The sequence below is a fragment of the Dipodomys merriami genome, unplaced genomic scaffold, assembly GCF_024711535.1.
Source record: "Dipodomys merriami isolate MVZ:Mamm:240054 unplaced genomic scaffold, mDipMer1.0.p SCAF_14, whole genome shotgun sequence".
In the NCBI taxonomy this organism is placed as follows: Eukaryota; Metazoa; Chordata; class Mammalia; order Rodentia; family Heteromyidae; genus Dipodomys; species Dipodomys merriami.
Window position 1 is genome coordinate 2,004,355 of NW_027202715.1, and position 27,478 is coordinate 2,031,832.

Consider the following 27,478-nt stretch of genomic DNA (forward strand, 5'->3'; position numbering starts at 1 on the left):
CAAAAGGAAATAAATGTACATATCACCTGATTTGGAAGAAATAGTTGTACTATCAAAGTTCATATAGTTCATAAGCTTTATAGACCATGATAGTGACAATTCACCTAATGAAGGTTAAAATGTGTTTGTGACTTTAGTTAAGTATCACTATCCCACAATACGTGAAATTTATGTAATCACTTAATCTCATAAGAAATCTTTTAAAAAATAACTAAGGTCTCCAAGTTTATAGCATGGTATAATTCACCTTTCTGCAATAAAAATTACATGTATTACGACAGACTTAAAAAATAAGGAAATAGCCAGGTGCCGGTGGCTCATGCCTGTAATCCTTGCTACTTAGGAAGCTGAGATCTGAGGATCATAGTTCAAAGCCAGCTCAGGCAGGAAAGCCCACTCAGAAAACTGGCAATGCAGCTCAAGTTGTAGAGCTCTAGCCTTGAGCTGAAGAGCTCAAGCTCTGATAGCGCCCAAGCCCAGAGCTCAAGCCCCCACAACCGACAAAAAAATGTGGAAATAGTATATGTTAATAGACTAGTTAGTAAAAGTTAATCTATCATTATAACATAAACTTCCCTTATTTATCTTATATATAATTTCTGCAAACTCTAAAAACATGTGTAGTTTTATAATCAGAAAAACAGCTAGATACAGAAACTATAATATAATTATAATCATTTCAAAATTTGTAATTTGAACTTTTTAATTTGATTTTTTTTGTGTGTGTGTGTGTCTGGTCATGGGGCCTGAACTCTGGGCATGGGCGCTGTCCCTCAGCTCTTCAGCTCAAGGCTAGCGCTCTACCACTTGAGCCACAGTGACACTTCCGGATTTTTTCCTTTTGCTTATGTGGTGCTGAGGAATTGAACCCAGGGCCTCATGCATGCAAGGCAAGCACTCTACCACTGAGCCACCTTCCCAGCCCTGTAATTTGAACTTTTTAAAAGCTTAAAGAAAAAAGTTTCTGTACTTAAAATTCTTTTTTTTCAAAATGCTATTTTATTCATATATTACAAAAGCAAAACTTCATTTACAATATGATACCAGATATAGTTATTTCAACATCAAGCTGCTTTCTGGATCCCTAAATGACATAGTGTATTTTACAACCGTAATGCAAGAGTTATGCATTGAATACAAAATACGTTCTTTACATCAAAGTACACATTAATGAAAAGAGTTCTAGAAAGCATACGCCCAAGACTAATGATAAAGTCTTTAGCAGGGAATTTAGCTTTTAATAACATTTTTAATAACCCATTCATTTGACAAATACTTTTACAGAATGTAAAGTTTATATTTTAGTAGTAATTCCCTTTGTCAAACAATTCTGCAGATGAACAGTAGACACTTATTTCTAAAACGAAATAGCAAGCTGGGCATAAGCAGCTCACGCCTGTAATCCTAGGTGCTACTCAGGAGGCTGAGATCTGAGGATTGTGGTTCAAAGCCAGACTAGATAGGACAGTATGTAAGACTCTTACAATTAATCACAGAAAAAGCTGGAAGTGGCACTGTGGCTCAAAGGGTAGAACGCTAACCTTGAGCAAAAGGAGCCCAGGGACAGTGCCCAGGCCCAGAGTTCAAGCCCTAAAACCAGCAAAAATAAATAAATAGGTAAGTAAATAAATAAAAATGAAATAGCATTGGAATTACCCAATGGAATTTTTCAAAGTGAAGTCTAGCCTTCAGTTGAATTTCAGGAAGTTGTAATTACATTACTACATTAGTAAAATCTGAAATAAAATTGTTCCCTGTTAATCTCTTAAAAGTTTCTTTAAAAATATTAGTGGAGATACATTATTTACCAAGTTTTTAAAAATCTAAATTTAACCAGGCGCCGGTGGCTCACACCTGTAATCCTAGCTACTCAGGAGGCTGAGATCTAAGGATCGTGGTTCAAAGCCAGCCCAGGTAGGAAAGTCCTTGAGACTCTTATCTCCAATAAACCACTAGAAAACAGGAAGTGGCGCTGTGGCTCAAGCGGTAGAGTGCTGGCCTTGAGCTGAAGAGCGCAGGAACAGCGACCAAGCCCAGAGTTCAAGCCCCACGACCGACCAAAAAAAAAATCTAAACTTATGCTCAATGAACAAAAATAAATTTCACTTCAGAACATTGCCTGTTAGCAGTAAAGTACTATAAATAGTGCATGTTAAACTTGCTTGACTCATTTCTATTAAATATTTGAGGAAAAATAAAATGAGAGGAATATATTCAATCGGTAAAGAAAACTGCACTCACAAATCTAATGAGCCAAGTGCTTATTTCAGCAGGAACCTTTATATAATGTTGTTTAGAAGTTCTGATACTAGAATTTTCTGATATTACCAAGAGCCCAGGTATAGCTCTGTCACTATGGTGTCCAATATGGGCACCTATAGCTAATTAAAGTTGAAAATCTGGCTCCTTTGTCACACTAACTAATCATGTGTCAAGTGCTCACAGTCACATGTGCTGGTGACACCTACTCTGGACTGTCAGGTACCGAAAACTTGCCTTTAAGCTATCCAAGCATACAAGAAATCTAATATACACTAAAATATAGAAGTCCTATTCCATCAGTGATGGTGAAGCTCAAAACCAGGACCAGGTCCTAAAGCCAAACCAGGTTGCCTACATCCTTTCTCATCTGGAAAATTAATTTGGTGGATCAAGACAGGAAAAAAGCTACATAATACCAGAGAACAAAGTCACTTAATGCTTCATCTGGGTTATTAACATGCAAAAGTAAATGTAAATTATAGATTGTGTCCCACCTATTTCTCCTTCTTGTCCAGGCTTAGGAATGCTAATAGATGTTTTAGTCTCCACTTCTATTTTCTTCTTAGTGTCTCCTCTTTTTCCAACTATATGCCTATAATGTGGAAAAAAATTAACAGAAGATTAAGTCAAAATGTTTCAAAATAAGGAATTCCACCATGTTTTAAAAAAAATTTTTTTTGTCGGTCATGGGGCTTCAACTCTGGGCCTGGGCATTGTCCCTGAGCAATTCAGTTCAAGGCTAACACTCTACCATTTGTGCCACAGCACCACTACCGTTTTCTAGTGGTTAACTGGAGATAAGAGTCTCATGGACTTTTCTGCCCAAGCTGGCTTTGAACCATGACCCTCAGATCTCAGCCTCTTGAGTAGCTGGGTGCCAATAGCACCCAGCCCAAAATCTTTTTTTATCTCTAATATTGGAGTTTAGCCTCAGGCTCTTCTGCTTTTACTGAGATTTTTTTTTAATTTTTTTTTATTTTATTTTATTTGTGAACATACTGTACAGAGGGGTTACAATTACATGGGCAGGATAATGCGTACTTTCTTACAAAGCATTGCAGCCTCCTCTTTTTGTTTACCCTTCACGTCCCTTCCCAGCCTCCCCCCTCCCCCCCAATCCCAATCCTTCTCCTTCCCCCCCATTCCCCCCCCACCAACGTTGTAAAGCTCGTTTTTTTTTTTTTGTTTGTTTGTTTGTTTTTTGCTCATGGTTGATGCTCAACTACTTGAGCCATACCTCCACTGGTTAATTGGAGTTATCTCAGTTTTGTCTGTTCGGGCTGGCTTTGAACCTCAACCTTTATATCTCAGCCTCCTGAGTAGCTAAGATTATAAGCATGAGCCACTAGTGCCTGACTCATTTAAATCCCTTGTGCTTCAATAAAGCTCAGTGCTTTTGGAGAAAGTCACAAATCATCTAGCTGTACTATACTCACTAGCAAAGTAATGCCCTATAGCTAATTCAGTGTGTAGGTAGGATAACCGTTCCTAACACCTGTTTACTTCTCAAAATAAGATTCAAAGTCTGGGTCTACAGAGCAGCAAAAAGAAATCTGACACAGTTTCAGCACCCAATGGGTCTATAATTTGAGGACAACAAATTAACGTATCCATTTTGAAAAACAAACTATATTATGAATTCATCCTAAAAGAACTGCCCTTAGTTAATAAGAGAAAACAGCAGCTGGGCGCCGGTGGCTCACTCCTGTAATCCTAGCTACTCAGGAGGCTGAGATCTGAGGATCATGGTTCAAAGCCAGCCCAGGCAGGAAACTCCATGAGACTCTTATCTCCAATAAAACCACCAGAAAACCAGAAGTGGCGCTGTGACTCAAGCGGTAGAGCGCTCACCTTGAACTGAAGTGTCCAGGGACAGCACCCACACCCAGAGTTTAAGCCCCACGACAAAAAAAAAAAAAAAGAGAGAGAGAGAGAAAATAGCTTATCAAAGAGCAGGACTCACCATTCAGAACGGATTCAAAAGCACAGGAAGTAGCCAGGCCTGTAATGTTAACACTTGGAAGGCAGAGATCAAAGGATCACAGTTTAAGGCCATCTGGCAAAAATTTATGAGACTTCATTTCACAATGGTTCATGCCCATTATCCGAGTTAAGAGGGAAAAACAATGGCTGAGTACAGTGATGCATGCATGTCAGGGAATCTTAGGAAGTACAAATAGGAAACTGCAGTCCAGACTGGCTCATGCATAAAACAATACCCTATCTTGAAAATAATTATGCTAGAGCAAGCTGCTAAATAATAATAAGAGTGCCTGCCCAGCAAGCATGAGGGACTGAGTTCAATTCTCAGTACTTATACACACACACACACACACACACACACACCACATACATATACACACATACACACACACAGAGGGAAAGGGAGGGGGAAAACAGGAAAGGGGAGGGGGAGGAGAGAAAAAGAGAGGGAAAAGGGAAGGTGAAAGGGGGGACAAAGAAGGAAAGAGAGCACCAACAAACATGTGACCCTCAGGCTGAATTCAGCACAAGAGATTTCACCTTTTTCAAGCTCTACAAAATGCTAAAGATCTGATGACTCATGGCAAGAATAGGGAATCGCCTCTCAAGTATCCAGGATGTGAGTTTATCATAATCACTCACTACCTTCCATCTACTTCAATCACTTATTGACTCATTTACATTACTTGCCTGAGCCTTATAGCATAACTAATTCTAGCAATCCAAGGTTATCTTTTGAACCCACAGTAATTAGATCTGTTACAGTGAGTAAAACTACTGAATCCCAGGAGAGAAGTTTTAGCACCTATAAAAAACTAAGAGACTATCACAAGACTGAAAGAACTCTGTATTATCTTTTTTTTTAGTTGTTTTTTTTTTTTTTTTTTTGTTTTTTTTTTTGTCCAGTCGTGGAGCCTGAACTCTGGGCCTGGGCGCTGTCCCTCAGCTCTTCAGCTCAAGGCTAGCACTCTACCACTTGAGCCACAGCGCCACTTCCGGCTTTTTTTCTTTTTGCTTATGTGGTGCTGAGGAATCGAACCCAGGGCCTCATGCATACAAGGCAAGCGCTCTACCACTGAGCCACCTTCCCAGCCCAGAACTCTGTATTATCAACATTATTTTAACTTCTATCATTTTAACTACATATCCAATAAAGGTGAATAAATCTAATATTGTTCTTTTTATCAGGAATGCCAAGAATTAAACCTGAAGCTTCACACTTACTAAGCATGCATTCTACCACTGAGCTACACTCTAGTCCTTGTTCATTTGTTTTTACACAGAATAACCAAGACTAATTATTTCCATTAAGATCTACTATAGTAAATATTTAAATATATCCATCTATATGTGTATACACACACATATGCCAAGCGAGTAATACAATTCAGCAATAGAGTGCTTGCTTAGTATATGTAAAACCGAGTTAACTGCCACTACTACAAAAAAAAAATTAGAAGACAATTGGACCTCTAGAAGTACCCTGCAGTTTTCCTTTGTTTGGACTAGATACTATACTAACTCTGCCAGTTCTTATCAGTTTGAAGTACTTTCAGTCAAGCATCTGTGTGTTGGCATGTGGCTAGTGAACCAGCCTTCCAAGTGTTAGGATTACAGAAACAGTAGTTGATTCAAAGTGTTATTATTTGTCTAGGCTTCAATACGTTAGAAAAGGAAATGGTTAAAATCAAAGATCCTTTAGAGTTGAACAAACCATGCACAAATCTTTTAATCACTCTAGGCCAAGGAAGGGAGCAAGGTACCTTTCAGATAAATATTATCAACTAATATTAGTATTTAGCAAAGCCAGTGTCTAACATGCAAGTCCTCTGGTGTATAATGAGTGTTTAGTATATATGCCCTTCAGAATTGGACCAGAAGTGGTCCAATTCAACAGGGCCCTAAATTCAATCCCTAGTAATGCCAAGAAACAAAAAACAAAACAATAAAAAGAATACATAGAATTCACCAGGCAAAGTGGTTCAAGCCTGCAATCTCAGCTACACAGGTAGGACTGCAGTCTGAAGCCAGCCCCAGTAGAGCTTGAGACCTATTTAAAAAACAACTAGCTGGGCACTAGTGGCTCACACCTGTAATCCTAACTACTCAAGAGGCTGAGATCTGAGGATTATAGCTCAAAGCCAGCCTGACAGGAAACTCCAGGAGACTCTTATCTCCAATTAATCACATAAAAGCCAGAAGTGGCACTGTGGCTCAAGCAGTACAGTGCTAGCCTTGGGCAAAAGGAGCCCAGGGACAGTGTCTCGGCCCAGAGTTCAAGCCCCAGGACTGGCAAAAAAATAAAAATAAAAATAAAAAAATTCTACCCTTAATGCAAAGAACTGAGTGGGAAGAAAACAAGATCAATGTGGAGAGACTAGTAAGTGAGCTACTTTAAAAAATCCACAGGCCTGGCGTCGGTGGCTCACACCTATAATCCTAGCTACTCAGGAGGCTGAGATCTGAGGATAGCAGTTCAAAGCCAGCCCGGGCAGGAAAGTCCATGACACTCTTATCTCCAATAAACCACCAGAAAACCAGAAGTGGTGCAGTGGCTCAAGTGGTAGAGAGCTAGCCTTGAGCTGAAGAGCTGAGGGACAATGCCCAGGCCCAGAGTTCAAGCCCAACGACCAAAAAAAAAAAAAAAAGAAACAAAGAAAGAAAAAAGAAAGAAAGAAAAGAAATCCATAGAAAAGGGTAGCAGTGACAGTTTGACAGAGATAAGTGGGTAGAGTCAAAGGATATTTAAGAGGCAAAAATCAACAGGATGTAGCAATATACATGAAATGATGAACATAGTGTATAATCAGTCCTTTGACATTTAGGACATAGAACAGTAAACTATTAGTAATTAAGCATCACAGTCAGTGTGGAGTCAGCTTCCTGCTGAGTTTTCTGGAAATGCAGTCTTGTGAAGCTGCCAGAACCTCACTCACTTGTAGAGCAAGCTGGGGGCACTCACAGTAGACCGGAATCCTTGAGGGGTCTGCTCTACCTCGTACGCGTCACAGGGCTCATCAGAATACTGCAGGGAGTCTGCACAAAAACAGTAACATCTCAGAAATGCTCCTGCTCCCTGGAAAACAGCCTGCTCCCAGCTGTGACTATCTATCAAGGCTTTAACAAAAGTAAAGCATACAGGAAAAAAAAAAAAAAAACAGCCCAACACTTTACAGATCACTGCACTAAGATTCCTCCTTTCTTAAAAGAAATATCAAAAATAAATAGTTACTACTGGAAGTAGAAGTGAGGCCCAAATGGTAGAGCACCAGCCTTGACCAAAAAAAAAGCTAAGAGAATATTTAGCGCAAAAAAAAAAAACAGAAAAAAAAATATTTACTACTTTAAATCTTTCAGTCTTGACCCTTGGAAAGCAGCATATACGTACCAGTATTAGACTGTTTACTCTTAGCACAACACACAGTTTTGTTTTGTTTTGAATTAGCTAAGCCCTGGTGATTCATCCTTGTAACCCTAGCTACTCAGGAGGCTGACGCCTGGAAGATCACAGTTCAAACTCAGCTAGACAGAAAAGTCTGTGAAACCAGGTTCCAAGATGGCTCACGCCTATAATCCTAGCTACTCAGAAGGCTGAGATCTGAGGATCATGGTTCGAAGCCAGTCCAGGCTAAAAAGTCCCTGTGAGACTCTTATCTCCAATTAACCACCAGAAAACTGGATTGGCACTGTGGCTCAAAGTGGTAGAGCACTAGCTTTGAGCAGAGTTCTGGGACAGTGCCCAGACCCTGAATTCAAGCCCAACAACTGACAGAAAAAAGAAGGGGAATGTAAAGGGAAAGAAAGGAAAAATCTGTGAAACTCCACCTCCAATTAACAAAAAAAAAAAGCCAGACTGGAGGCATAGCCCAAGTGGTGGAATTCTAGCCATGAGCAAGGAACCATGAGGTCCCAAGTTCAAGCTTGGGTACCAGCCCCTCCAAGGAAAAAGAAAAATTCAGGCTAGGCATGGTAATGTATATCTGAAATCCCAGCTACTCAAGTGGCAGTGCTAGGAGCTCTACCACTCGAGTGATACCTCCAGAGATCATTTTTATTTCTAATCTGACCTAAAAACAACTAAGTTACCTTGATAAAAATCATCATCTTCTTCATGTTGGTAAGTCTTTTCTTGGATAGGATTCTTTCTGTAATTCCGCCCATCAATTGTTATAATCTGTGGGCGCAGAACTTCCATGACACTTTCTCCAAATAATATTCTAGTGAAATCCTGAAAAATAAAGCAGCATCTTGCCATTTTAAATGAAAACTCCTATTTCAGTTATAGGAATCATTTTGTAGGATTGGAAAGGGCTGGACATCAGTTCACAGCACATCCTAAGCAACAGTCCTACTTTCCTTTGAACTTTCCAGTTTGCAAGCTGAAGTAAACCAGTTGTTCCAGTTTCCCCTATCTATTATATTCCTGGTTCACTTTAGATAGCAAAATAATCTGTGAATTGCTATTATTGTGAACTATTTATTACTGTCCCCCATTTTATTACTTTATCATCCTCCATTTTTTTATTACTTTAACCTAAAAGGAGAACACATTTGATGTTCAGCTATTTGCAAGTATCTCACCCTTTCTATCCAGTATGATAATACAATGAGGGACATTTAATAACTCCCACAAGAAGGCAAGAGATACTAAAGCTGCTAGAAATACTACCTAAACATCAGATTCACTTGCCTGTCAAAACACAGATAAAATATGATTTAACCAGGTTTTCAGATCAGTACCTTGCTCAGGAGAGAAACTCATTTCTGATTATTGATGTTTTGAATTATCTGTAAGTAGTTGTACAAAGGGGTTTTAAATTCAACAAAACAGTTTGTAAAACAGTTTGTAAGTACAATGTATATTGATCAACAACCCCTGGCATCATTCTGCCCCATCCCAAGCTCATCCATACCCTCAAATTACATGAATGAGCCCAATTTCTAAAAGCTCCTGCCTAAGGAACACCAAGCCAAGCTCCCAGTCACCATTTAATCAATGAATAATTTAGGGAATAAAGATTCCTTGTGAAACAGCTAGGGTTAAGTTCAACCCATGTTCAGGTTCCTTGTGAAACAGACCACGGACAGTCATGAAACCCAAAATATTTCAACAGTTACCAAGAAAGAAAACACCTCAATCTTTACTAAAAGAAGTAAGTTCAGTTTTAAAAAAGAAGTTTTTTAACAGTAGTTTGCTCAAAGAAGCAAGAGGTTTTGTGTTTTGAGAAATAACACAAAAATTAAGTCGGGGGAGGGGGAGAAGGGAGGTGCAGCTCACACCTGTAATCCTAGCCACTCAGAAGGCTGATGTCTGAGGATTGCAGTTGGAAGCCAGCCCAGGCAGGAAAGTCAGAGACTCTCAGCTCCAACTAATCATACAAAAAGCCGGAAGTGGCTGTGGTTCATGTAGTAGAGTGCTAGCCTTGAACAAAAGGAACCCAGGAACCTGGGGACAATGTCCAGGCCCAGAGTTCAAGTGCCAGGACCAGCAAAAAATAAAAATAAATAAAAAATAAATTTGCCTTCCTGGGCACAGGGTGGGAGGGAATGATTTACATCTGTAATCCTACCTACTCAGGAGGCTGAGATCTGAGAAGATTGTGGTTCAAAGCCTGCCTGGGCACAAAAGTCCAGAAAAGTCTTTCTCTACAATTAACCAACAAAAAGCCAGAAGGGAGAAGTGCCAGTCTTGTGCAAAAAAAGCTAAAGGAGGGCTGGGAATATGGCTCAGTAGTAGATCTAGTGCTTGCATAGGTTTGATTCCTCAGTACCATATAGACAGAAAACGCTGAAAGTGGCACCGAGGCTCAAGTGGTAGAATGTAGAATGCTAGCCTTGAGCTGAACAGCTAAGGGACAGTGCCCAGGCCCAGAATTCAAGCCCCATGGCCAGCAAAAAAAAAAAAAAAAAAGCTAAAGGACAATGTGCAAGCCCAGAGTTCACACCAAAGTACCAACATTTAAAAAAAAAAAGAAAGGGCTGGGAAGGTGGCTCAGTGGTAGAGCGCTTGCCTTGCATGCATGAGGCCCTGGGTTCGATTCCTCAGCACCACATAAGCAGAAAAAGCTGGAAGTGGCGCTGTGGCTCAAGTAGTAGAGCACTAGCCTTGAGCTGAACAGCAGAGGGACAGTGCCCAGGCCCAGAGTTCAGGCCCTTGACAGGTAAAAAATAAAAAAGAAAGAAAGAGAAAAGTCTTAAGAGGAAGTGAAGCTATAACTAACAGTAGTCTAATGACCTCACACTCTGGATCCCTATTTCTTTAACATCTACTGGGGAGGAGAGGAGGGGTTCTGGAAAAGTTGACTTTAACATTAAGTCGGGGCCCTTGACCCTGGAGCTGTGAGACACTGAAATCAGACAACTCGGAACCTTCCCTTCCCGTCAGCCCCAGGCTGTGAGACTGCTTAGAAGTGAGGAAGGGAATCATTTAAACTTGGTTCATACAGGCTTGGAAAAGAAGAAGAAAAAAAAAAAGGTACCCTTCCTTCCTACCGAGGGAATGAGGAAACCAACGCTAGGCCGCAGACCGGAAGCACCCTCCGGAAGCTGGCTCCCGCCCAGCGCCTCTCCTCCCGGCCCCGCCCACCACGTCTCGGGGACGCGCGCGTCGCTTTCCTTGTCGTGGCGACCGCCACCGCTCACGCTGGTTCTGGGGGCGGGGCTGTAAGAATAGGAGTAAAGCCGCTGAGGTAAGTGGCAAAGGGATTCTAAGGCCCTTGGGAGCTTGGTGACAAGGGAGTTTACCCCCTAGGTCCTACCTTCAGGGCCTGGGAAAAGCGGAACTGAGACACCGGAGACAGCCGTGGCGTAAGCGTGAAAGGAAATTTCCTGAGCGCGCGGCTTGGAATGCGCATGCGGACCGAGGGTTGGCGCCTGCGCGGTGGAGCGGCCGTCCGACGACCGTTCTTTAGTATTACGCTGGGTGGGAAGCATGGTTTGGGGGCTTGTTTGGCCATCGCAGGTATTCCCAACTAATAAGCAGAACAGAACTAATAGTTCCCCAGCTATCTAAGATGGAACACGGCTTGTTGGTGGAATTCAACGTTTGTAATAAATAATGTCTCTGTACTGGGATAGGAACTAACGTTAGAGTCTCTGGGCTTTAGCGTTGTGTGTTTGTCGACTCTGGGGTTTGAACTCAAGGCCTGGGTGCTGTTCCTGAGTTTTTTTTTTAAAGCTAGCTCCATTTCCGACTCTTTGCTGGTTAATTGGAGATAATGTTTCCTGAGTTTTCCTGCCCAGATTGGCTTCGGACCTGGATCTTCAAATCTCAGCCTCCTGAGTAGACAGGATTACAGGCTGAGCCCCCACAACCCCCCCCCAAGTACTTTTTCTTTTTGCCGGTCGTGGAGCCTGAACTCTGGGCCTGGGCGCTGTCCCTCAGTTCTTCTGCTCAAGACTAGTGCTCTACTACTTGAGCCACAGCGCCACTTCCAGCTTTTTCTGCTTATGTGGTGCTGAGGAATTGAACCCAGGGCCTCATGCATGCGAGGCAAGCATTCTACTACTGAGCCACTTTCCCAGCCCAGCAACGACTTAAAAAAAAAACAAACATTTTTATTATTACTATAAGTAGTTGTACAAAGAAGTTCCCATTCTACCAAACAGTATACAAAGTGTCTGACAACATTGGCAACCATCGTTTCTAACCCATCCCTTCTCTCGCTTTTTTTAAAAATTGAGATTAGGTGATTACATGAATTTCACATATTTCACAGTATTGTGGAATAGTGATACTTAAAATCACAAACAAATTTTAACCTTCACAAGGCAAATTGTCATTATCATGGTCTATAAAGTTTGTGAATTCTATGAGCTTTGACAATACAAATTATTTCTTCCACATTGAGTGGTGTTTACATTTCTTTCCTTTGGCTTAGTGTAGCCAGCAAATACTTTTTGATGAGACCCTTTTTATGAAAACAGGAACAACACCAAGGGGAAAAAAAGAAAGAAAATAGTCATATATCTTCCAGAAAGAACAAACTATAGACTAATTTACATGACATCATCCCTGTTCTATACAAAGTAAAAGTCAAGCCATACTGTGTTTCCTGTGAGAATTTATTTTTGCCAGTACAAGTGTTTGAACTCGGGGCCTTAAACAGACCCAGCTGGCCCTTTGCCACCTCAGCCACTATTCCAGCCTAGTTTTTTACTGGTTATTTTGTTTGTTTTTGTTGGCCATGGAGCTTGAACTCTGGGCCTAGGCACTGTCCCTCAGCTCTTGAGCTCAAGGTGAGCACTCTACCACTTGAGCTACAGCACCACTTCCGGTTTTCTGGTGGTTTATTGGAGATAAGCATTTCACGACTTCATTGCCCGGGCTGGCTTTGAACCGTGATCCTCAGATCTCTGCCTCCTGAATAGCTAGGCGTGAGCCACCAGTGCCCGGCTTACTGGTTATTTTGGAAGTGGAGGCTTACAGACTTTTCTGCCCAGGCTGGCTTTTAACAATGGTCCTCTGGATCTGTCTCCTCATTCACCTCCAGCAGGCTCCCTGTAAGGAGTTCTACAGCAGACAGTCTCAGTTTCTTCAGTAAGATGAAATCCCAGGATAATGTCCTTTCCAAGATTTTACTGAGTATGATAGTAAATAGAATTGTGCAAAGTGAGGGGGAAAAAGAAAATGTAATGGGCCATACTTCATGATGCCAAACATCTCTGTCCCCTGCATAATCCTTGCTGAACTGTTAGCCCCTTGTTCTGTTATTTTTTGGGGGGGTCCGGTCGTGAGGGCTGAACTCTGGGCCTGGGCGCTGTCCCTCAGCTCTTCAGCTCAAGGCTAGCGCTCTACCACTTGAGCCATAGTGCCACTTCCGGATTTTTTTTTTCTTTTTGCTTATGTGGTACTGGGGAATCGAACCCAGGGCCTCATGCATGCAAGGCAAGCGCTCTACCACTGAGCCACCTTCCCAGCCCTTGTTCTGTTATTTTTAAATCATAGATTTATCTAGGAAAGCTGTGATACAGAGGGTTGTAGTAGACCTGAAGGATAGACAGTTTTTTCCCCCTTTGGAAAGTCAGAGGATTCTTTTTTTTGGGGGGGGGGTCCGGTCATGGGGCCTGGACTCTGGGCCTGGGCGCTGTCCCTCAGCTCTTCAGCTCAAGGCTAGCGCTCTACCACTTGAGCCACAGCGCCACTTCCGGCTTTTTCTTTTTGCTTATGTGGTGCTGAGGAATCGAATCCAGGGCCTCAGGAATGCAAGGCAAGCGCTCTACCAATGAGCCACCTTCCCAGCCCCATATTTTTCTATTTTTAAAAAACTTTTAAATTTCAACATTTTGAAAGTGCTTTGAGAATCAACCCAGGATCTCAGGCATAAACCATACCCCAGTCCTCAACTGAATAACTGGCAAAAAAGAGTTAATGAAAAATAGTCAACTAGGGCTGGGAAGGAGTCTCAGTGGGAGAGTGCTTGCCTTGCATGCCTGAGGCCCTGGGTTTGATTCCTCAGCACCACATAAGCAAAAAGAAAAAAAGCTGGAAGTGGCACTGTGGCTCAAGTGGTAGAGCGCCAGCCTTGAGCTGAAGAGCTCAGGGACAGCGCCCAGGCCCAGAGTTCAGGCCCCACAACCGGACCCAAAAAAAAGAAAGAAAGAAAGAAAGAAAAATAGTCAACCAAAATCCTGACTATTATAGAGAAAAATTCATTCTTAAAATCCTTAAGGTTTTTTTTTCTTCATTGAGCTGAAAGAAATTAAACATAAATTAGCCAGTTAGCCCTTAGTCTTTTTTTTTTTTTTTTTCATATTGGCTATTCCCCTGCCACAGCCTCTGAGTAACTGGTACTGCAGTCCCCAGATACACATCATCATATCACCACACCCAGCTAGAATAGTTTTTTAATTGAAATACCAGAACTGCACTAGTGTAATAAACACCAGCCAACCACATGTGACTATATTGAAATTTTAATTAAGTAAAATTGAAGATACAGCTCTTCAATTATAGCCACAAGATGAGTTGAGTGACTGCCATATATTAGTACAGAAACAGAACATTAGAACATTTCCATCATGGTAAAAAAAATTCTAGCCAGATGCTGGTGGCTCACACCTGTAATCCTAGCTACTCAGGAGGCTGAGATCTGAGGATCACGGTTCAAAGCCAGCCTGGGCAGGAAAGTCTGTGAGACTCTTATCTCCAATAAACCACTAGAAAACCAGAAGTGGCGCTGTGGCTCAAGCAGTAGAGCACTTGCCTTGAGCTGAAATGCTGAGGGATAGCGCCCAAGCCCAGAGTTCAAGCCCCACGACAGACAAAAAAAACTATTAGAAAGCATGGTGGAGACTTCTTTTTAAAAGTATACCCTTTAGATTCTAGCTAAAATGACATGAGTTTCTGTGAGAGTGCTCTCATTTTGAACATTTATAATAAGTCACATGAAATCATGAAATTAAATACATATTTCCTCAATCCAAATTTCATTTGGATTTTTTTTTTTTTTTGGTCAGTCGTGGGACTTGAACTCTGGGCCTGGGCACTGTCCCTCAGCTCTTCAGCTTAAGGCTAGTGCTCTACCACTGGAGCCACAGCACCACTTCAGTTTTGAGTGATTTATGGGAGATAAGAGTCTCACAGACTTTCCTGCCCTGGCTGGCTTTAAACCGTGATGTTCAGATCTCAGCCTCCTGAGCAGTTAGGATTACAGGTGTGAGTCACTGGCGTCCAGCTTCATTTGGATTTTTTGATATGACAAAGGACTAAGTATATAGCTACTGTATTTTAAAAGACCATGATTTCCAATACTATGTCCTATTTTGTTCCATCCTGGGATGCCACCAAGTGAAATTTTGAGGTATTGCATTTAGATGAAAAGGTTAAAATTTTGATGAAAGTGCCAATATGTATTTCCTAACTGGTTTCCCTTCCTTGGGAACAGAACACTGTGTTATTCTGGAATCTTAGTTGGAAAATTTTATAAGTGAATTTCTTGGTGTGGTCTAGTCAGAATGTATCCAAGACAAACTGTCCTATGGCATTTGATTGTTTTATCTTCATAATTTATTTCTTCAGTCACATTTCTGCCTTGGTCTTGCCATGTCACTCCTCTATAACTCATAAATCACCCACAGTCAATCCCAGATAACATGAAGTTTGCTAATGGTAGGAAGTAGTGTTCTAAACAGACAGACTATTCTTGAACATGTCTGTACTTCAAAACCTGAGTGATATTTTGGCCTGAGGCATCAAGAAAAGATTGTTGAGTAGGGAAAATTAGAAAGGGGGAAGCTAGTTCTTTTCAAGACTGTATACTGGCCCTGTTGGCAGCTAGAATGTAATGTCAATCTCAGTTCCACAAACTTGCCAATTGCTGTTTTTCTTTCTCTGTAGTGAAGTGAGAATTCTACTAGAGGAAATGGCTGCCTCTTCATCCTCCTCCTCAGCTGGTGGGGTCAGTGGAAATTCTGTCACTGGATCTGGTTTCAGTGTCTCAGACCTTGCCCCGCCACGGAAAGCCCTTTTCACCTACCCCAAAGGAGCTGGAGAGATGTTAGAAGGTGATCTCATGCTGCTTTTTTGCTGAATAATTTGATTCAGACCTGCAATGAATATTAATTGCAAAGAAGCGACTAAGTGTATTAGAGTTGGATTTGCCCTGATTTCAGTTCCACATTACATCTCATGTCCCTGTCTCAAAGTAAAACTTTGGAAAAAACCAGTCTTGCTCTAGAATCAAAATTTTGAAGTTGAAAAAGACTGAATCATTCAGAGTTCTTTACCTCCACAAAGGTTAAGTGATCATGTTAAAAGACAGAATCAGTCCTGAGCCAAGAATTCTCTTGATCTCCAGCTTAGTTTGCTTTATTATAGCTCTGTCTACCTCCCTATGGTTAGCTGGTTTGGTGTATTTTCTTTCTGTGTGTGAGTAATCTACAGATAGATTAACACTACTTGGATTAAGAGGAAATAAAAACTAATGCACTACTATGTGACAGTGACTATCCTGTGGAACTACAGGATAATGTTGTGTGGTCTTACTAATACTAGAGACAGATTTGCATTTAGTCATGCACTGTCTTACTCAGCACACATTTGCACATTTATAGACTGGCTGGTCAAAATGAAGGTACAGGCAGTAATCATGGAACATCATCGGTGACAGGAATTTGTCATATTTATGGCACTTTGCGAATTTTTTTTTTTTTTTTTAAGATGAGGGGGTGGGATTCTCACTATTAACCCATGGCTGGCCTTGAATTCGTAATCTTTCTGCGTCAGTCTCCTAAGTACTAGAATTATACTACTGGCTTAGTACTAATCATTCTTCTTAGGAAGTGTAATAATAATCACCTGGGCAGCCTATTAACATCTACATTTCTGGGCCCGCCATAGGGATACCAGGTTGGTCAAACATAAGAATCTCCATTTTTGACCAGCATGTAGATAGTATTTTCCCCATATTCTGAAAAATGTTGGCAAACTACTAAGAATTCAAAATTTACTTAAAGCAAGCATTTTTATATTTTATATACTTTATATTGATCATTTTTCTTTTAAATCTTCTACATGTTCATGTATTTACTTTAAAACTAGTCTAGAGGACTGGGAAGGTGGCTCAGTGGTAGAGTGCTTGCCTCGTATGCATGAGACCCTGGGTTCAATTCTTCAGCACCACATAAGCAGAAAAATCCGGAAGTGGCACTGTGACTCAAGTGGTAGAGTGCTAGCCTTGAGCTAAAGAGCTGAGGGACAGTGCCCAGGCCCAGAGTTCAGGCCCCACAACCGGCAAAAGTACAAAACAAAACAAAAAAACTAATCTAGAAATGTCTCTGAGAAACGTACAGCATAATTTGGGGTTAGCTTTTTTGGCAGAGTTTTAGATTAAACACTGACTTGACTTTTTTGGGTCTTGTTTTTGGGGTGTTACAGGTTGAACCCAGGGACCTCACATATGCTAGACAAGCACTTTTTACCAACCCTATGCCCAGCAAGCTGGGGGAAAATCAGTTGAGACAGGAAAACACAGGCATCTAGGACTGTCCACCTCTGTCCGGGTAGTTAGCATATGTATATAGTTAACACATGAGAGATATGTCCTTCTGCCATTGCATTTTATTCCTTTATGTCAAATAAATAGTCAAGTTAGTATTGGGCCTTCTTTTTTCTTTTTTTTTTTTTTTTTGTTGTTGTTTTTTCTTTGTTTTGTTTTATAGATCATGGGACTTGAACTCTGCCCCCTGGGTGCTGTCCTTGAGCTCTTCAGTTCAAGGCTAGTACTCTACTACTTGAGCCACAGCGCCACTTCCAGTATTGGGCCCTCTTTATCATATTTAGCACTAAAACTTTTGGTTAAATGCAACAGAGATGAGGGGTATTAAGGAAGTTTCCCACAAAACAAATCAAAACTTGAAGGTACTATGAGTTTGGGTTTTGTTTTGTTTTTTGTCAGTCATGGGCTTGAACTCAGGGCCTGGGCACTGTCTCTGAGGTCTTTTTACTCAAGACTAGCACTCTACCACTTTGTTTTTTTTTTGTTTTTGTTTTTGTTTTGTCGGTCGTGGGGCTTGAACTCTGGGCCTGGGCGCTGTCCCTCAGCTCTTCAGTTTAAGGCGAGCGCTCTACCACTTGAGCTACAGCGCCACTTCCGGTTTTCTGGTTTATTGGAGATAGGAGTCTCAGGTCTCTCCTGCCCGGCTGGCTTTGATCCTCAGATCTCAGCCTCCTGAGTAGCTAGGATTACAGGTGTGAGCCACCAGTGCCCGGCCACTCTACCACTTTGAACCACAGTGCCAATTCAGTTTTTGAGCAGTTAATTGGAAAGTGTCACTGGGACTTTCTGCCCCAGCTGGCTTCAAACTACAGTCCTTAAATCTAAGCCTCCTGAGTGGCTAGTATTACAGGCATGAGCAACCCATGCCGGCTGCTTAATGAGTTTTGTAACAGCAGAAGAGAAATCAACGCTTAACAACAGTGCTCTGAAATTAAAGTCATTTAAATTCTATTTTCAAGAGGAATTTTATTACAGGAGATGCCTCCATAGTCTAAAGTCTATCAGCTTTCTTTGACGATGTACCAGATTATGTGGAAGCATTGAAGAAGAAAGCTTTGAGATAAGTCTGAATATTGATGTTCTAACAAGCTATCGATCTATCCATTTTCATTGCTTCATGGAAGAATGTCTTTCATCCCATCATAGGATAAATTTATTACGTTTAAATGCATGTTGTACAATTGTGATTCTGCTTCTTAGCTTTGAATTTGATCAGTAATCTTAAAGCTTCTTACATTTTAAAACTGACTATAAAAATAACAGTGATAGTGGTGTTAAGGCTTAAAGTGGTCGAGCTCTAGCCTTTAGTGAAAAAGCTCAGGAACAGCACCCACGCAATGAGTTCATATTCCACAACCAACAAAAATAGTGAGGCCAACACTATTAAATATTACTTAATACCAAAAAAATATTAAATTGGGGGCTGGGAAGGTGGCTCAGTGGTAGAGTGCTTGCCTAGCATGCATGAAGCCCTGGGTTCAATTCCTCAGTACCACATAAACAGAAAAGGCTGGAAGTGGCTTAGGTAGTAGAGTGCTAGCCTTGAGCAAAAGCAGCTCAGGGACAGTGTCCAACACTGAATTCAAGCCCTAGGACTGGCAAAAAAAAGCTGAAAATTTAAGTACAGTCATCCCTCTGTTTCTGCAGGGCATTCATTCCACTGTACACCACACCACTTCCCATCTTCCCACTCCACATACTTCCACCACCATGAATATTAAAATAAGCAAGTGTTTAAGGTTCATACAAAAATAGTGTCCCATGTAATAATCCTAAATGTGAATAAGGATGTTAGATTTGGAAGCTTTTCTACTGTGTTTGTAGGTGTTGCTCTCATACAATTAATCAGACCTGCATGCACCAAACCATATTTCTACAAAAGCTTAATAGACTAGGGAACCAGAAGAGTAGGGTTGCCTCTTGAGTAAAGAGCAAAGCAATTACAAGTCAAGATTGGATGCTGTTTATAATCTTAACAGGTTGAACTTGATGTTTCAGCCTCCTAAATCTAGAATAGTAAATCCAAATAACCTGTAGTTAACCTTGTAAATTAGCTTTTTGGAGCACCTGCTTCTGATAACAGCCTGCCCATTGTAGCAGCACACAGCAGGTTTTGGTATTCGCCTGCCCTTCACTACAATTGTCCTTACCCAGTTATTAGCAAGCAATTAGAAGCTGCCTTCCAGCCCAGAAGTGGCTGTGTTTTAGTGACATTGTAGGCCACTGAAGTATAAATTAACCTAGCATTGTCTTAATTTCCTGCTGTGAGGTAATATTCTTATAAATGAATTTGTTAGCATTATACTTAGTTGGTGATGGTGTTAGATTTGAGCAGTTTACTACTAATGGGCTGGGAAGGTGGCTCAGTGGTAGAGCGCTTGCCTTGCATGCATGAGGCCCTGGGTTCGATTCCTCAGCACCACATAAGCAAAAAGAAAAAAGCCGGAAGTGGCGCTGTAGCTCAAGTGGTAGAGCGCTAGCCTTGAGCTGAAGAGCTGAAGGACAGTGCCAAGGCCCAGAGTTCAGGCCCCACAACTGGACCCCCCCCCCAAAAAAAAAAGAGGGAAACTGATGTATTGCTACTTGGTGTGTTAAAAAGAATTTGATTACAATTTCCAAATAGAGGACAGACTGCCACAAGCAAACTCCTTCCTGAAGAAATTCCAGACTTCAGATTGATACAGATATAATATCTAATAGGATGTGGTTAAGAAACAATGGACTTTGTAGCTGATACAGAGGTGCAAATTAGCAAAAGTGTGCTCATAGGCCTATCTTGTGGCAGAGTGACACTTGGACACCTTTTTGAATGATCACCTTACATCTTTTTTGTTTTGAAGCTAATTACCCAGGAAAATATGCAGAAGTGATAACGAGAAACATTTTTTCCTGATAGTGTCCATGATTAAATGTAAGTAGGAAGCATTATTTCCAAGAGCTTCCATGTTTACTTAACCCTTAGAACTCCTAATTCCTACTGCCTTGTGTTAAGATCCTAAAGTCCAGGATCTAACCACAGAGGAGGTAAGCTATATTTTTCTATGCTTTCTTTCTAAAAGAAAATTTGAAACCAGGCGCCAATGACTCACGCCTGTAATCCTAGCTACTCAGGAGGCTGAGATTTGAGGATTGCGGTTCAAAGCCAGCCTGGGCAGGAAAATCCATGAAACTCATCTCCAGTAAACCACCAGAAAACCAGAAGTGGTGCTGTAGCTCAAGTGGTAGAGTGCTTGCCTTGAACTGAAGAGCTAAGGGACAGCACTCAGGCCCAGAGTTCAAGCCCCACGACCAACAAAAAAAAAGAAAGAAAAAAATAAAATTCGAGTTATTTGAGTTCATTGGGAGGCATGAGAATGATGAAAGGGGTGATATCAATCAAAATGCATTGTACTGATGAGCTGATTTGTTGGATAGTAACCCCTTTGTACACCACTTAAGAATAATAAAAATTAGTTTTGTTATTTTGTTTATTTTTGTCAGTCATGAGGCTTGAATTCCAGGCGGGGATGCTGCCCCTGAGCTCTATTGCTCAAGGCAAGCACTTTACCACTTTGACCCACAGTGCCACTTCTGGTTTCTTGGTGGTGGTTAATTGAAGATAAGAGTTTCACTGACTTTTTTTTTTTTGGTCAATCGTGGGGCTTGAACTCTGGGCCTGGGTGGTGTCCCTCAGACCTTCAGCTCAAGGCTACTGCTCTACCACTTAAGCCACAGCACTACTTCCATCTTTTTCAGTTTATGTGGTACTGAGGAATCGAACCCAGGGCCTCTTGCATGCAAGGCAAGCATTCTACCACTGAGCCACTTTCCCAGCCCCTCACTGACTCTTTTTATATGCCCAGCTTTGAACAGCAATCCTCAGATCTCAACCTCCTGTGTAGCTAGGATTACAGGCATGAGCCACCAGCACCCAGCATAAAAATGTAATTTTTTTTAAATGTAATTTTAAAAGTATTTATTGAGGAATGGTAATGTGTCTTAGTGGGCGAGTGCTTGCCTAGCATGCATGAAGCCCTGGGTTCCATTGCTTAGAACCATGTAAACAGAAAAAGCCGGAAGTGACTCTGTGCCTCAAGTGGTACAGTGCTAGCACATTGAGCAAAAGAAGCTCTGGGACAGTGTCCAGGCCCTAAGTTCTACCCCAGGACTGGGGGGAAAAAAAGAAGTGTTTATGGAGTTAAAATCTTTAAGTGAATGCTGGCATATCATTTACATAGAAGAGCTATAACTGCATGACCGGTATCAAATGGTCACAACAGTCCCACTTTCCTTATTTGAATTCATAGTTGTATGCTGTCAGTTGCTCTTTCTTATCTAAAATTAAAACTCTGTGAGGTCATTAGCTTCTCTAGATCTTTATACTGGACCGTCATGCTAAGGGTGTAGCTCATTGGTAGATTGCATGTTTAGTGTTTACAAGGTCCTGGGTTCAATCCCTAGTGCCACAAAGGATGGACAGGAGAGTGGGAGGAAGCAGGAGTCTTGACTTTACAAATTATAACACTGTGAAAAATTTAATCCTAGAAATTCTTTTTTCATTTGTTTTTTATGGCAGCTATTTAATGAACTCTGTGTGTGTGTGTACACACACATTCTGGTACTGGAGCTTAAACTTGGGGTCTTGAACTTAAGACCAGTACTCTTGCTTTTCCCACTCAGGGCTGGCACCTACTACTTGAGCCATCCTCCACTTCTGGGTTTTTGTTGGTCAGTTGGCGATATGAGTCTCATGGATGTTTCTGCCTGGGCTTGCTTCAAACCTCAATCCTTATTAGATCTTAGACTCCTGAGTATCTGGGATTACAAATTTGCATACATTAGGGGTTTTTATTGTTATAAAAATGATATACAGAGGGGTTACAGTTACTCAGGTCAGATAAAGAGTACATGTTTTTGGATAATGTCACCACTCCTTTCCTCCTCTCTCCCAGTTTTTCCCTCCATTTCCCACCCACAAGTTATATAGTTCATTTTCAAAATAGTATCTAGTGAGTACCACTGCTACATTTGCATACATTAGGTTTACAGAGAGACTTCCATTGTGACATTTCCATATTCCATGTAAACAATATATCCCAGTCAGCTTTTCCCCATTTTGTCATGTTCCCCATCCCCCCTTCTTAAAATAATTTAAACAAGTTTCACTGTTCTATTATAATTCATGGAGTTAATGACTACATTGACCACACTCATCCCTGTTTACCTGATCCTTAGCCCTTCTCACTCCCACTGGTGCCCACCTTCCCCATCTCAATCTGTTTTACTTTCTTGTTATTCTTTTTTTTTTCTTTTGTTGGTTGTGGGCCTGAACTCTGGGCCTAGGTACTGTCCCTCAGCTCTTCAGCTCAAGGTTAGCCCTCTACCACTTGAACCACAGCGCCACTTCCAGCTTTTTTTGCTTATGTGGTGCTGAAGAATCGAACCCACGACCTCATGCATGCAAGGCAAGCACTCTACCACTGAGCCACCTTCCCAGCCCTCTTGTCATTCATTGTTCTTAGTGTGTATTCATTTCACCAAGTGGTTTTGCTTTTGTATTTCAGACACATATATTTGGTTCAGAATACCCTTCTCGTGCTTTCCTTCCCTTTTCTTGGGGAAGGAGGGCACCAACTTGAAAATATGTTGGAAGAAGCCCTCTTGGTTGTATACTCAGGTCTTTTGGATACAATATCTAAGATTTTCTTATTGGTTACTATGAATTATGAAAGATTTGCCCTGTGTGAAATTCAGCATGAGGCCAGTATGTGTTAGTCCAATTTTCCTGTCATTTAATACCTGGCCAACACATTATCCCAAGATGGATGGTTGAATGTTGTCACCTAGTAGTGCTGGCGTGACCTACTATCTTGATAAAGACCACTGTGTTCTCTTTCCATTTGTTTTGAATTGTTGCAATAAGCAAATGGTTACTGACCCAAATGGTTTCTGTTATCGTTTAAAAAATAAAAATTTCCTCCATGATTTATATATCTTTGGGAATATGTTTCTCCGTATCAGCCTTTGCCTGAGAGGAATAACATGAACTAGCTTAGGTTTCACAATCCTACTGTTGTGGTGACCAAGTTAGCCACCTCCTTGTTGGCAGTTCTTGGCACCAGCTCAGTTCTAGGTTCTGAACTTGCACCATACTCTTATCATCCAAATTGCAGTGTTTTAGTTCAGCTGAAAAATCAAGGTTACAATTTGCGTTTATAGAAAGAAATTTCCCAGCAGTGTTTTTGTGATGGTCATGATGATGATGTAATTTGATATATTGAAAATCAACAACTGTGTTTCCCTCAGCTTTGTTTTTAGAATGAAACTGCTTTGGAGTTTTGGTGTACCTTTGTGCTATGATAGCATAGGTGCCAAGTGGCTGAATGTGTCAGCTGCCAGTGTTTCCCTGATGTTCGGAAGAAGAGAACATTAAGAAACTGTCAGACTGGGAGGGGGAAGTGTTGACTAGGACATCAGACTGAGGTTTCTTGTTTTTGTTTTTTTAAACACTATTTTTAAGGTCTTAAAGAAGTAGAGGGGCTATTTTAATATTCTAGGTATAGAAAAAGTAGCTTTTAGAACAGCAGTATTCCTTCTTAATGAAACACACCCTCCTTGTTAATACTACAAACAACTTAGACCTCAAATGTAAAAGCAGGAAAAAGAATGGACAGGTTTACTTGGTTTATCAGAAGATATAATACTGAAACCTTTTCCTCTTTTGTTTTGAAGATGGCTCTGAGAGATTCCTCTGTGAGTCTGTATTCAGTTATCAAGTGGCTTCCACGCTTAAACAGGTGAAACATGGTAAGCACAAAGTGTGGTCTACTGGATTGTGAAAATAAATTTATGGGGGGCAAGGCAGATTCTAAAAGGTCTATGAACTGTGACAAAAAAAAAAACCAAACTCAGCAAAGCTATTTAAGTAGACTTCCTAAATTACAGGACATTCTGAGGGCTTAATCCAGACAGAACATCCACACTGAGATTTGAAGTGGAAGTCAGAAGGAAGGGCTGGTTCTCTAAGGGGGCCAGTGCTTCCTGCCCTTCATGTGTTGATTTTTCCTTTCTAAAACCTCCTTTTACTATTGTACTCCATGGGTTACTCTGTTCTTCTTCACCATTCACATACTCTGTCTGGACTCCTAAGCCCTGATGGAACATTTTCCACTCCATCTGTCTCATCCCTTTCTGACCCATGGAAAGCACTACATAGGATACAAAACTCCCCTGGAACATTTTCCACTCCATCTGTCTCATCCCTTTCTGACCCATGGAAAGCACTACATAGGATACAAAACTCCCCTGTGTAGCATAGAAAGTATGGAGTTTTTTCTTTTTTATTTATTTTGTCGGTTGTGGGGCTTGAACTCTGGGCCTGAACGCTGTCCCTCAGCTCTTCAGTTCAAGGCTGTCGCTCTACCACTTGAGCCACAGCGCCACTTCCAGAGTTTTTCTTTTTTAAAAACTGTAGCACAGGGCCGGGCTCTGGTGGCTCAGGACTGTAATCCTAGCTACTCAGGAGCCTGAGATCTGAGGATCAATGTTCAAAACCAGCCTGAGCAAAAAAGTCCGTGAGACTCTTATCTCCAATAAACCACCGGAAAACCAGAAGTGGGTCTATGGTTCAAATGGTAGAGCACTAACCTTGAGCTGAAGAGCTGAGGGACAGCACCCAGACTCTTAAAAAAAAAAAAAAAAAGAACTGTAGCACAGCCAGATATTGGTGACTCATACCTGTTGTAATCTTAGCCACTCAGGAGGCTGAGATCTTGAGGGTCACAGTTCAAAGCTAGCTGAGGCTGAAAAGCTCATGAGACTTATCTCCAATTAACTACCAAAAAGGCTAGAAATGGAATTATGATTCAAGTGGCAGCTAGCCTTGAGCAGGAAAAGCTCAAGGACAGCACCCAGGCCCCGAGTTCAAGACCCAAGACTGGCATAAAGACAAAAAAAAAAAAGGTACAGCCATGTACCAGCCAGCTCCAATCTGTGATCCTGGCTACTCAAGGAGGATCAAGATTAGAAACCAGCCTGAACAGAAAAATCCACAAGATTCCATCTCTATCCAGCAAAATGCTGGACTGTAGGTGTAGCTCAAGCAATAGAGTACCAGCTGAGCAAACTCAAGGGGCCTGAATTAAAACCCCAATATGGCAAAAATAATAAACTACAAAGAAGACAGAAGCTGATGTAACTTAGTGATAGTATACTTTCCTAGAATATGCAAGGCCCTGGGTTCAGTCCCTTGCACTGAAAAAAAAAATAATAATAATAATAATAACATAAAATACAAAAGCAAGCAGTAAAGGTAAATGGAAATGATTGAAGTCTTCTGGCCAACACAGTAAAACCTTATTACTAGACTACTGAGGGGGCACAGCTACTGGGAAGCATTTTTAAGCCAGTAATCAAGTTGGTGATGGATGACAGTCTCATGAAAAATACATTGTTGTATCATATTACTTCCTTGACTCTTTACAGATCAGCAAGTTGCTCGGATGGAAAAACTCGCTGGTTTGGTAGAAGAGCTAGAGGCTGATGAATGGCGGTTTAAGCCTATTGAGCAGCTGCTGGGGTTCACACCCTCGTCAGGGTGATGTTGCCTAGATGGCTACCTCTGGGCACAGCCAATACAGAGCCAATAAGGAACCTACAGCTTCCAGAGCCACCCAGAGATCAACAACTGCATCGCCAAACTGCTGATTCCCATCCTATTTGGTTTTCTATAGGCAACAAATACTTAAATATGTGATCTTGCATTAAACAGCCTGTTACAGAGAACAAAGAGTTGTGAGTTTAAGAGATATTTGTAAAATTGTCACAAACCAAATAGGACACATGCCAGAACTGGCTGACTGAATGACATGTGTCTTGTTATTCATAGAGTACCTAGAAACCTTCACCACTCACGTCCAATATCAGGATACTTCTTTTCAAACATGAATTCAACTTAGGACCTGTCTAAATGAGGAATTTTTAAATGTTCAACTTTTTTTTTTTTGCTGTTTTAAGACATCTAATTCTATAGATTCTTAATTTTTTCTAATTTCTTCTGGGCATTTTGCTTTTTGAATGTTGGAGCACTTGTAAAAATAAAGAAGTGAGCAAAACCATTTCAGTCACAGAAATCCTCTGTCCAAGCCACATGTGGTGGTACAAGCCTATATTCTCAGCACTTGGAAAACTGAGGCAAGAGAGTGGCAAGTTTTAGGCCAACCTAGAACATATAGTGAGACTGTATCTCACAAAACAAACAGAAACCAGGTGCTGGTGCTCATATCTGTAATCTTAGCTACTCAGGAGGCTGAGATCTGAGAATCCAGGTTCAAAGCCATCTTGGGCAGGAAAGTCAATGAGATTCTGATTAACCTCAAAAAAAGCTAGGAGTAGAGGTGTGGCTCCCAAGTGGTAGAGCCCTAGCCTCAAGCAAAAGAAACTCAGGGACTATGCTGAGACCCTGAGTTCAAGCCCCAGGATCACAAAAAAAAAAAAAAAGAGAAGGAAACATCATGTGGACTCAAGCAATTCTGTAGCAAGTCCTTTTAAAGTGCTCTAAATTGGTGTCTTCATCCTGAAAAGTCTTAGGGATTTGGGATAAAGAGATCAAATCATTTTCTACAAGAATCGAAAAACATTCTCTTATGCCGTTAGTAGATTTGCTTTACTTGAATTTATCTCATTGATAAGTGAGTAGATTTTTATGTCAGAATAGAGGAAAACCTGGAAGAGGTGTTCATTATTCTTCCTCATGGCACAAGTGTATGTGTAGCATCCACCCTGCACAATTAGAATCCTTTATTGTATGCAGTTTTTACCTTACCAGCATTTGCCTTTCTCTTCATTAATGATATATCTGATCTGCTTAGAGATGCTTAATTATAAATAAGTATAATCCCAATTGGCCTTAATCTCAGGAGTCCAAAATGTTTTAACACATATTACCTAACAGGGAAGTGGTGACCTCGTTTGGTCAGTAAAATCAGCCCCATAAAGACCTGCTCCTAGTCACAGCCTAGGCAGAAAAGAAGCCTGGAACTCAGATCACACTGCTTGATAATTCAGCCCACTATTCTTGCCTCTAAAATCAGAGCTCAAGAAATACTAGCCCCTTGGACTGGGAAGGTGTCTCAGTGGTAGAGTGCTTGCCTTGCATGCATGAGGCCCTGGGTTCGATTCCTCAGTACCACATTAGCAGAAAAAGGCAGAAGTGGTGCTATGGCTCAAGTGCTAGAGCGCTAGCCTTGAAGAGAGCT

The 27,478-nt window shown here is 41.2% G+C and overlaps 2 protein-coding genes across 4 annotated transcripts in view; one reads left to right on the forward strand and one right to left on the reverse strand.

Moving 5' to 3' along the window:
• Positions 1 to 11,074, reverse strand: part of Ascc1 (activating signal cointegrator 1 complex subunit 1) — a 95,738-nt gene extending 84,664 nt beyond the window's left edge. For 2 of the 3 annotated variants that reach the window (XR_011371523.1, XM_070020522.1), the window contains exons 1-4: positions 11,004 to 11,074; positions 8,332 to 8,473; positions 7,182 to 7,281; positions 2,757 to 2,854 (exon numbers count right to left, since the gene is read on the reverse strand). Coding sequence is in view for 2 of the 3 variants with exons in the window: in XM_070020522.1 (XP_069876623.1) it covers positions 2,757 to 2,854; positions 7,182 to 7,281; positions 8,332 to 8,440 (307 nt within the window). In the remaining variant the exon portion in view is untranslated. Of the gene's footprint in view, positions 1 to 2,756; positions 2,855 to 7,181; positions 7,282 to 8,331; positions 8,474 to 10,737; positions 10,831 to 11,003 lie in introns of those variants that run through there. The other variant, XM_070020523.1, reaches the window with a different exon arrangement.
• Anapc16 (anaphase promoting complex subunit 16) lies at positions 10,842 to 26,338 on the forward strand. Its single transcript, XM_070020524.1, has 4 exons — positions 10,842 to 10,934; positions 15,584 to 15,750; positions 23,955 to 24,029; positions 25,707 to 26,338. Exons 2-4 carry the CDS (start codon positions 15,609 to 15,611, stop codon positions 25,820 to 25,822), a joined length of 333 nt encoding a protein of 110 aa, XP_069876625.1. The 5' UTR covers positions 10,842 to 10,934; positions 15,584 to 15,608; the 3' UTR covers positions 25,823 to 26,338.
• The last annotated feature ends 1,140 nt before the right edge of the window (positions 26,339 to 27,478 follow it).